This window comes from Canis lupus, chromosome 30 (assembly GCF_011100685.1).
Source record: "Canis lupus familiaris isolate Mischka breed German Shepherd chromosome 30, alternate assembly UU_Cfam_GSD_1.0, whole genome shotgun sequence".
NCBI lineage: Eukaryota > Metazoa > Chordata > Mammalia > Carnivora > Canidae > Canis > Canis lupus.
Genome location: NC_049251.1, coordinates 27193958 through 27204958, shown reverse-complemented (window position 1 = coordinate 27204958; position 11001 = coordinate 27193958). Strand labels below are relative to the sequence as shown.

The following is an 11001-nucleotide window of genomic DNA, read 5'->3' as shown; positions in this document are numbered from 1 at the left end:
CCTCACAGAAATTTTGTGGTCATATGCACATAGCTCTAGATCACTGGTCTTCCCCTTTACCAGCTGTATAGCCATACATCTTCTCTGAGTATCAGGATCTAGTTATCATGTCCTTCGTCACACATCTGGGGCACAAAAGATCTAATACTTGCTGTGTCTCTAGTACATTGTCTGGTGTGATGAGTGTTAAATAAATGTCAGAACCCTTCTTATTTCTCAGTTTCCTCCAGTAAGATTTCTTGTCTATTGCACTATTGTTTGTCTACAGCACTTTATTTTTTATTTTATTTTTTTAGCATTTTTAAAAAATTCATTTATTCAGAGAGAGAGAGAGAGACTGAGAGGCAGAGACACAGGCAGAGGGAGAAGCAGGCCCCATGCAGGGAGCCCGACGTGGGACTCGATCCTGGGTCTCCAGGATCAGACCCCGGGCTGCAGGTGGCGCTAAACCACTGTGCCACCGGGGATGCCCAGTCTATAGCACTTTAATTTGGCACTTTGAATTGTTTCTCAAATGACTCATATGGGTATAATTTATCTATTCAATTTCTTAGATGGAAGAGTCTCAGTTACAGGACAAGCATTTATGGAACATGATAGAAGTTTGAGGAAAGTCCAGTAACATCATCCACTATGAAGAAACCAAAAATAGAACTAATATATATTAGGTGGTTCTACATACCAGGTGTTGCGCTGTGGACTTTGAATTGAAATTACTTAAAAATAAAAGTACTTAATAAATAAAATTTATTTTATTTTAAAATAAAATTTATTTTTATTTTTTTATTAAAAAAATTTAAAAAGTACTTAATAAAATAAAAGTACTTAAAAATAAAATAAATTAGCTCCTTTAATTCTTAAAAAAAGAATCCCATGAGGCAGATAATTTTATTGCCTCTCTACTAATGAAAACATGACATTTAAAAAAGCTGATGGTGTGACCAAGACATACACGGATAAGGATCAACAGTTGAGATCTGGAACCCACATCTTTCCAATTTTGAATATAAATTCTTCTTTAAAAATGAATTTACTATCAACAACTGGTACTTGTAGAGTTGCTACAGAGTGCCCAGCACCCATCACCCAACTGTAGATGGTGTAGATGGTGCTTCTGAGGGACCGTTGGAAATTGGCTCCACAGCAGTGTTCTTGCTCTGATGTCACTAGAAAGCTCATATTTCTGCTCTTCCAGCTGTAGGGTGATACAGAAAGGAGAGGAGAGATTGTCAATTCCTCAGCAAAGGTGATCTCTATTAACCTGCCTACAATGAAAGCAAGAGTGTCTCTAAACCCTATTATTATTCAGACTTTCCTTCCTTCCTTCCTTCCTTCCTTCCTTCCTTCCTTCCTTCCTTCCTTCCTTCCTTCCTTTCTTTCTTTCTTTCTTTCTTTCTTTCTTTCTTTCTTTCTTTCTTTCTTCTTCTTTCTCTCTCTCTTTTTTCTTTCTTTTTAAAATTTATTTATTTTAGAAAGATAGAAAGAATTGGTGAGGGGGCTGGGCTGGGGGTGCAGAGGGAAAGAGAATCATAGTGGACTTCCCACTGAGCCTGAAGCCTGACACCTGCAGCCTCCTTCTCACCACCCTGAGATCAGGACCCTGAGATCACAACCTGAGCTGAAATCATGAGTCAGATAAACCAACTGTGCCACCCAGGCACCCCTATTCAGACTCTTCTTTAATAATATAATTGTTATTTCCTTTCTTTCACAGTTGACTGTGATCTATGATAGCTCTCTGTGTTGGGGCTTTATTTATTTGAGAGAGAGCATGCGTGCACACAAGCAGAGGGAGGAGCAAAGGGAGAGGGAGAAACAGACTCCCCACTCAGCAGAGAGCCCATGGATCCCAGGGCCCCACCTGATATCATGACCTGAGCCAAAGGCACCCACTTAATCAACTGAGCCACCCAGGTGCCCCTATCTGTACTGGTTTTAAATGACTAAATTCATAGCTTTGGGGGGAAAACTCAATAATTGTCACTGAAGTTTAAAGCTTTTGTTTTTTTTTGTTGTTGTTGTTTTGTTTTTTGTTTTGTTTTTAGTTTAAAGCTTTTGAATCACCACTGAATATTTAAACATTCTGCTGTTCTAGGATTTTAAATGGATCCCAACATTATATGGACATTTTACCCCAAGGTAATAATGATTACATTCCTTTACAGAATTGTTGAATTACTGTATTGGACACCTGAAACTAATATAACACCATATGTTAACTATATTAAAATTAAAATTAAAAAAATAATTTTAGAATAAAATTAAACACTTTCCTCACCAAAAAAAAAAAAAAAATGATTACATTCCTTTGAACTTCTGCCTTTTTTTTTTTTTTTTTGAACTTCTGTCTTAAATATGGCCTTGGCCTAATTGTTATTGCTACTTTTTAATTATTAAAACAAAACTGTACTCAAAATGTTGTCAAAAACCAACCTCTGTACCTAGAAACCAAAATATATAAGGTGAAGACAGAGCTTGGTTATAAAGAAGGAGGACAGTTTATTACTTAGCCAGTTGAGGAAGCTGCTGTGGGCTAATGCCTCCAAGGTTGCAAGCCTGCCCCAGGGCATTTATAGAAAAACACAGGATCTGGGGCGTTTCCATAGGAATCTGGTACATGTAGCCAGCCCAATTCATCATGTCTTCAATTCATCGTGATTAGTACTGGCCTGGCCAGCTGAGTCTTGTTACTAAATATATATTGAGGTCAGTGAGATATTAATATCGATACCAAGTTCCTGGAACAAAGGATTCTAGAAGAAAACAAGTGAAAAGGAGAAGGCTTCAAGAATGGGGAAGAGACAAATTTGTTCAGTTTAAAGTCAAGACTTGCCGAAGCTCTAGTGTGTCCCTCTTAATTTCCATCTGTCTTTATGTTCGTGTTGTGGTTTCAAAAATTCTCCGGGGACCAAGGTACATGGTTGTAACAACATACAGGTAACAAAAAATAGAAACTTTGAATATATGCTTCCTTCAAAACATCCTTATATGTGCAAGTGTTGGCAAGGATGCAGAGCAAAAAGAATTCTCATATGTTGTTGGTTGGAAAGTAAGATAATGACTGGGAAAAAAGTTGTAAGTTTCTTAAAAAGCTAAATCTACACCTATCACATGATGATTTATCCATTCCACTCTAGTTATTTACCTAAGAGAAATGAATGCATACACCTACACAAAGTGTCATACATGTAAATTCATAAGAGTAAAAAACCAGAAACAATCTAAGTGTCCATCAAGAGGTGAATGGATACAAATCTAGCTTCCTGAATGGGATTAGCTTCTTTTCGTTAGCTTAGTTAGAATGGGTTCCAATATGTAAAGAGCTTGGAAGTTGTCACTCATTCTTACAAGAAAAAAGCTGAACTGAAAATTATTGGCTTAATGTGAAAGCCATAAAGTACAAACATGAAAAATCATGTTGTTAAGTGCTTCCTAAATGCCCCCAGAAGACCTAATCTGACCAGAGTTTGTCATCCTCTCCAATTAATGCAAGTGCCATTATAATGCCATAACAAAATTCTTAGCTAATGGGATCTTGCCATGCTAATATGCAAAATAGCGGGTCGCCTGTGTGGCTCAGTCAGTTAAGTGTCTTCAGTTCAGGTCATGATCCCCGGGTCCTGGGATAGAGCCCTGCTTTGTGCTCCCTGCTCAACAGAAAGCCTGCTTCTCCCTCGCCTGCTCCCCCTGCTTGTGCTGTCAAATAAATAAATAAATTTCTTAAAAAAAAATAAGTAAATTCCTTAAAAAGAAACAAACAAATAAATAAGTGAAAGCATACATTTCAAAATAGTAAAAATTGTGGTTGTAAACTCCATGGGCTGCTTCAGGTTTATTCCTTTGGTTAAACTCATAAGCCTGGAGGCAAAAGAGCTTTATATACTAGAGCTGAACCACACAGGACATACTTTCCACTGGTGATAAGATATTAGCAGAACTTCTAGGAAAGCACTTGTCAGGTCACTTTGGGAGGCCACAGCAGCAAACTGGATTGAACTACAATAATCATATATATGTGAACCTAGAGGAAAGGCTCAGGGCTCAGTATCAGGTCTTCACACAGGCCTTTCTTAACTACCCAATATGAGGTGCCTTTTTTTTTTTTTTATCATAGTCGTGCTTTTGTTCATGATCACATTTTACTTTCTGAAGTGCTACTGAAATTATTTATTTTCTGTCTCCTTCCCCAACTTTGAAAACTAAATTCCATAAAAGAGCAAGGACATTTTTGTATCTGATTCACAGGTATAAATCTAGATTTTTGCAAAGTATTCGCCCCATGATAGTTATTCTAAATGAATCTTTTAATTTTTATTTTTTAAATATTTTATTCATGTATTTGAGAGAGAGAACATGAGCAGGGATGGGACAGGGTGAGGGAAAAAAGGAGGGGAGCAGAGGGAGAGGCAAAAGGAGAGGGGGGCAGAGGGAAAGGGAGAAGCAGGCTCCCCACTGATCAGGGAGCCCAATCTGGGGCTCAACCACAGAACCCCAGGATCATGACCTGAGCTGAAGGCAGATGCTTAACGGACTGAACCAACCAGGTGCTCCTCTAAATAAGCTTTTTGAAGCCTTTTATCTACTTTTATCCACTTGTTATATTTATTGCTCCCTCCGTCTAGTTCATTAACTCTCATGACTTCACAAATTTTTCTTCTCCTTCTTTGTGAGAATATTTAAGTTCTACACTCTGTAAATATTGTTATATAATACAGTGTTATCCCCTATTATCATCATGTTACACATTAGATCCTTAAACCTTATCCATCATATAGCTTAAAGTTTGTACCCTTTTACCATATATTATACCATATATTGTTGCTCTAATGTCATAGATTTCACATGGTACCCACTTTTTGCTCTTTTAAATATATTTACCAAAGATTGTATTCTGACCTAAGTCCTGGGAATGGATATGGGAGAAAGTTTTGTGAATTGTTAAAGTGTGTGTAAAAGAAAATTAGATGCAAAGAAATAATCTCCTAAACATGTTCGAGCCATATTAAAGCTAGTATTTTGGTATAGATTATATTACCTTTGTAAAATCAAGTAACCAAGCTATTGATTTGATGGATTTAAAGCTTTTTAAACCGGCACGTTGTGCTCTGTTGCGTGGGATTTGTCTTTGAACGTGTTCATATATTTAAACCACAAAGAGGCAAGGTTGTACTATGTCATATGTGCAAAGATGCGCATACTTGAACCTAGTTGAGAAATATGAGAACTCTAAAAACCGTTTCCTGTGACCAACATGCCAATGACATATACTCCCAGCTTCATAATTACTGGGAAGTTTTTCTTTTCATTTTTAATCTGAAAATTTTGGCATCTTCTACATTCAGATAGCTGGATTTCGTTATTTGGCCATGTGAATCTTCGCTAATAATCTGATATTAGTACACATCTTCAGGGTCATTGGGTTCTGACATTAGGTTGGTCTTTAGTATTTAATTGAGATGGTCTAATGGCAAGGAGTAAAAATACTGACAAAACTTATCAGGGATCCACTAGAGGGCAGTAAAGTGCAAACCAAATGTAAATTTCCCCAAGGAAAGGGTTGGTGCTTTCCTGAAAAAAATCTGTACTGCAAGCAAGATTTCTTAAATGCAAAACATTCAAATTAGTTTAATAATGAAAAAGAATTTACATACACATGTTTCACTTTCTTGGAAGTAGAGCTCCAAAGATTCATTAGGTTGAAGAGCAAAATGAGAATAGAATTGGTCCTCGTTACACCTCTTACACTAATTGTGGGATTTGGGGCAAATCTACAGTTTGTCTTTCTGGTTCTCTTCTATGATACATGGGTTTGCACAAGATAATCCTTAAAGTTTTTTTTGCCTCTAAAATCCCAAAGTTTAATGATTATATTTGAGTCATAAAAGACTTGCTGATTAGGCTCTTACATTGTTTGATCAACCATAACTTGATATTAGTGGAGATTCTGTTTGGAAATATCCATCATTATTTCATGGAAAATTTAGGTCCCTGAAATACGTTGGTTACCTTAATAAAATGATACCTCTGCCCCTAAACTATTACTTGTATATAATCTAGTGACAATAGTGATTGCAATGTTTCCTGGAATAGGTTTTGCTATTTAAACCATCAGTGTAGTCATTTTTATTAAAAAAAAAAAAAAGTGGGGCCCCTCTGTGGCTCAGTTTGTGAACTTCTGCCTTTGGCTCAGGTCAACATCCCAGGGTTCTGAGATTGAGTCCCGTGTTATGCTCCTTGCTCAGTGAGGAGTCTACTTCTCCCTATGGCCCTCTCTCCCAACATGGAGCAGCCCTGGCGGCTCAGCAGTTTAGTGCCGCCTTCAGCCCGGGGTGTGATCCTGGAGACCTGGGATCGAGTCCCACATCAGGCTTCCTGCATGGAGCCTGCTTCTCCCTCTGCCTTTGTCTCTGCCTCTCTCTCTCTCTCTGTGTCTCTCGTGAATAAATAAAATCTTAAAAATAAAATAAAATCCCAGCATGATATATTGTATGTAGCCAAGTTGTTTTCACTTTCCATTTATTTTCCTTTTAAAGTACTAGATATGTGAACTCAGTTACTCTACCAAAATTCTGACATCTTGAAGCAAGTTATACATTTTTTAAAAAGTTGTTGGTTTGAAGGCCAGGGATGTGGTGACTTAGGGTAAGTAGACTGAAGTGCGCATGAAAGGTCTGAACTACTGTTGTGTCATCATTCACTGGAGTAACCACATGGGGCTTCTGGTTGGGGCTGATTTGGACAGAGCCAAGGGCCAGAGCCAGTTATTCTTCACATTTGTTCAGTGATGGTCATTGTGGATATCTATCTACCACAGTAACCCATTTTCAGTTTATGCCTGGGTTGTGACTAACACGGAAACCCTGTTTTAAACAGCATTTTTTCATGAGCACCAGTTGATGAAACTCAACAGTTTAGTGCAGAGAGTTTCTGAACCCAGACTGCAAATGTAGTCATATTTAATACCACACCACATATTCACATATTTTCAACCCTCATTTAAGGACACATTTTCCTCCTGTATGCGTAGCAAAGGAAGAAATAAGCTTGTTTGGCAGTGAGTGTGAGCAAGGGAGGACAATCATCCCTTAAAACAATACATTTATTGTTAATATCAGAAGCCAGAGGTAGAACAGTATTATAGGTACATTCTAGACTACCTGCCCTGGCACATTAGCTCAGCTGGGGGCAATTAGGCTAGCACTCTTTTTTTCTATGACTCTGAGGCTAGTTAGCATCTTCTCAGATGGAATCTTAGACATTTGCATGAGAATATAAATTACTCATTTCAACCGATTTGCTTTTCTGCTAGGGTCTGAGGATGTGAAGAGACCCCTAACTCAGAATCCATAGTTTCAGATATAAGTTGCAGTCCCACAACAGTAATGAGACGAACCCTCCAGATGCTTGGTATTACTTCTAGAAGGTAGTGAGTAAAATACTGATTGACTACGTACAAATCCTGACTCAGCTCTGTATTCAGTGTCTCAATATCCTCATCTGCAAAATGGGGACAACCGTGCCTGCCTTTTAGGTTTCTTTAAAAAAAAAAAAAATCAAACAAGTTAATATTTGTAAAACTATTATTATTTTAGCTTAGACTATTAGGATGGCTTCAATTTTTTCCAGTGCTTCCTGCAGGATGTGGCTAAAAGCATCAATCGGGTTGGCAGTTTCTATTAATAATTTACTGCTGGTCTTGAAAAAGTCACTTCAGCCCTGTTAGCTTCATTTTTTCACCTGAGGTCTTAAATGATGCTTCCAAAGTAATACACGCTCTAAGTTGGTCTCCGCGGATGTCGTGGAATAAACACACTTCAATGGAGGAGGTTGGGGCAAATAGGTCACCAGGCCCGTCTCGTTTTAACCCTTCGTGGGAACCATCGTCCGTCCGTACTAGGACCCCGGCTGCAGAACACCGTGTCCCTTGCTGGAACGAATGTGGGAGGTACCCACGCAGGATATTCCGTCCTTTATTGTGATAATGACCCCAGCGACCTATGTGCCATGTTGGACTGAACAAAGGCCTGAGTCGAAGAGGCGATAAATGGCAGTTATTAGGCGCGCGGCGGCGGTCGGAGGCCGGGCCCCGCGGGGAGCAGCAGGGCGCCCAGCAGCAGCTCGCCCTGGCCCCGCAGGCGGCCCCGCTCCTCGGCCTGGACGCGCACGGCCAGGCGGCGCAGCTGCTCCTCCGACAGCCCGTCCAGCCACACGTCCTGCTCCGAGGCGGCCGCGCGGCTCGGCCGGACCACGGCGCTGCGCCGCGGGCGCGTCTGGCCCGGCGGCCGCAGCACGAAGCTCACGCGGCAGCCGACGGCGCGGGGCTCGGCGGCCCCCGCGGCCCCCGCGGCCCCCCCGGCCCCCGCGGCCCGGCCCTCGGCGCCGAGCAGCCGCACGCGGAGCCGCCCGCTGGCCCGACTGTACTCGGCGGCCAGGCGCAGGGCGCCCCCGGCGCGGCCCAGGGCCACGGTGCCCTCGGCCTCCAGGCGCTCGGGCCGCGGGTCGGGGCCAGGCGGCGGCGGCGGGGAGGGCGGCGGGGACGGGGACGGGGACGGGGAGGCGGAGGCGGAGGCGGAGGGGGCCCCGGCCCGGGAGGGCGGCTCGTCCCGGTCCCCGCCGCACGCGGAGCGGGCGCGGGCCAGGCCGCGGCTCCCCCGGGCTCGCAGCGCGCGGCTCAGCAGCCCTTCGGGGGCGCGCAGGAGGCGGCGGGCGCGGGCAGGCGGGGCGGGCGCGCGCGGCGCCGGGCGGGGGCGGGGGCGGGGGCGGGCGGGGAGCGCGGGGGCGGCGGCGGCGGCCGGGGCTGCGCCCGGGGGCGGGGGCGGGGGCGGGGGCGGGGCGGCGCCGGGGCCGCCGAGGAAGAGCGACTCCTTGCGGCGCGTGTGCGGACTCTCGAGCAGCGCGCAGAAGCCGTAGGCGGTGCGGCCGCGGGGCAGGTGCGGCAGCGAGAGCGCGGCCTGCGAGCGCGGGTCCCAGTCCGTGTGTCCGGCCGCAGCGTCTAGCGCGGCCGCGTGGCTCCAGGAAACCCGGAGTGCGGCCACGCCGGTGCAGGGCGCGAGGCGCGGGGGGATGCAGAACTCGGGGATGCGGTCGGGGGTGAGCACGTTTTCCCAGGCGGCGGGCGTGAGCGTCGGGAGCCGGTGGGCCCGGCCCTGGGGAGCCCCGTTCCTGCCCCTCCGCAGGCGCTCGGGGCCCAAGCGGAGCCTGTCCAGGCACCACATGAGGCGGGCGCGGGGCCCAGGTGACCCCCGCGGTGCTGGCCGGCTCGCACTGCACGCGGCGCACCAGCCGTCCGTGTCTTGCCTTCTGTTAGGGCTCCTGCCCCCCGCCTCGCCCGGGACGCTGCGGGCCAGCCCCCGCGCTGCTGTTGCAAGCCGTATTGCAAGTTTCAGGCGCTGCCAGTCGTCCTCGGTCGTCTCCAGGAGTCATGTACCCTTCGGGGCTTGTTGGTTTAATCTCGGTCCTCCTTCGCTGGCCGAAGGCGGAGATTCTCAAAACGTTGCCTTCTAACCTCGGTCGTGCCGTCCTCAGTGCCAAGAGGCGCTTTGTCTGTGCAATCGTTTCCCGAATCCTTGGGTTACTGCGCTCTAGTCCTTGGCGAGAATTACAGTAAGGATCCCCGCTAGGACTCACGGCTGCCCCCAGGGCAGTTAGACAAGGATGGGAGTCCCTCTTGGCGTACCTGGGGTCCGGTGTCAGGTGGGTGCCTGCACGGTCCGCCCGGGGCACCGAGCCAGAGGCGCGCCGCCCGCAGCAAGTTCAAAGCGCGCGCGGCAGGAGTCAGCAGCGCTGCCCCAGGACTCCGGGCCTGCGCCTTTATACCTGCGGCCCCACCGCGGGCCACGGGGCGGGCGCGACGGGCGCCGCTGGGTAACCTGACGCCGGGCCTTCCGCTCTGCCACGTGGCTGGGTCGACTGCGCAAATCCAAGACGTCCAGTACTTTCTCTCTCCTGCGGCAGGTGGGTCTGTTATTCTCAGAAACCCTAAACAAGGTTCTATGTCACGTGCAAAAGGGTTAAATCTTGACTCTATCGAGTGTCTTACCTGCTTTCTCGTTTTCAGTCCTGATTTTAAATGTGTTCTCTTGGTTGATTTTAAGTCACCCCACTTAAGCCATGTATGCTGATTTTTTTAAAAAGGTTTTATTTATTTATTCATGATAGACACACAGAGAGGCAGAGGGAGAGGCAGGCCCCATGCAGGGAGCCTGATGTGGGACTCGATCCGGGGACTCCAGGATCATGCCTGGACCGAAGGCAGGCGCCAAACCGCTGAGCCACCTAGGGATCCCCCCATGTGATGATTTTTGATTGGGAAAATACGTTCCTGCATACAACTGTGCTGTTGAAACCATCCTTTGAAGCCACCCCCGGCCACCTCTGGTCTTTCTAGGCTGTACCCACCTGGGAGACCCCTTTTCTTCCTTTTGAAAACTGACCTATTCTGTAAGAGAATTGCTTTCAGCTAGCTCAGATTAAGAGAGATTTGAGGCATTTTGTTCAGCATTTGGGTGTATACTGTTTCTTTTTAAGATACTGCCTTGTAGGGGGATCCCTGGGTGGCTCAGCGGTTTAGCGCCTGCCTTTGGCCGGGGGCGTGATCCTGGGGTCCTGGGATCAAGTCCCACATCAGGCTTTCTGCTTCTCCCTCTGCCTGTGTTTCTGCCTCTCTCTCTCTCTGTCTCTCTCTCTCTCTCTCTCATTAATAAATAAATAAAATCTTAAAAAAAAAGATACTGCCTTGTAAGTTAATTGCTTCTCCAAATAATGTTCAGTGATTATATAAAATAATGTTCAGTGAAATCAAATTCATCCAAAGGTGGTTTTAGGATTGGACATATGCATTTTGTTTTCAGGATATACATACACAAACATTGTGCTCCGTGATTTATATATAGTCTCTAGAATTGTCCCATAAATCTGCAAATTATGATTATTCCTAGTAACTTACCGAGTTCACATAGTGATGGAAAATGGAGGAAATAATACACATTAGCAATAAATGAG

At 45.4% G+C, this 11001-nt stretch overlaps 1 protein-coding gene across 2 annotated transcripts; it reads right to left on the bottom strand.

Moving 5' to 3' along the window:
* Window positions 1–830: 830 nt before the first annotated feature.
* On the bottom strand, window positions 831–9881 carry C2CD4A (C2 calcium dependent domain containing 4A). Of its 2 annotated transcripts, none has more exons than XR_005381734.1 (2): window positions 7738–9881; window positions 831–1195 (listed from the first exon to the last, which is right to left on the bottom strand). XR_005381734.1 is itself a non-coding variant. In XM_038580599.1 (2 exons), exon 2 carries the CDS (start codon window positions 9213–9215, stop codon window positions 8055–8057), a length of 1161 nt encoding a protein of 386 aa, XP_038436527.1. In that variant the 5' UTR covers window positions 9216–9587; window positions 9677–9881; the 3' UTR covers window positions 6488–8054. The 2 variants fall into 2 exon arrangements, 1 of the variants encoding a protein (XP_038436527.1); XM_038580599.1 differs by lacking the exon at window positions 831–1195 and having other exon boundaries at window positions 6488–9587; window positions 9677–9881.
* Between the last annotated feature and the right edge of the window lie 1120 nt (window positions 9882–11001).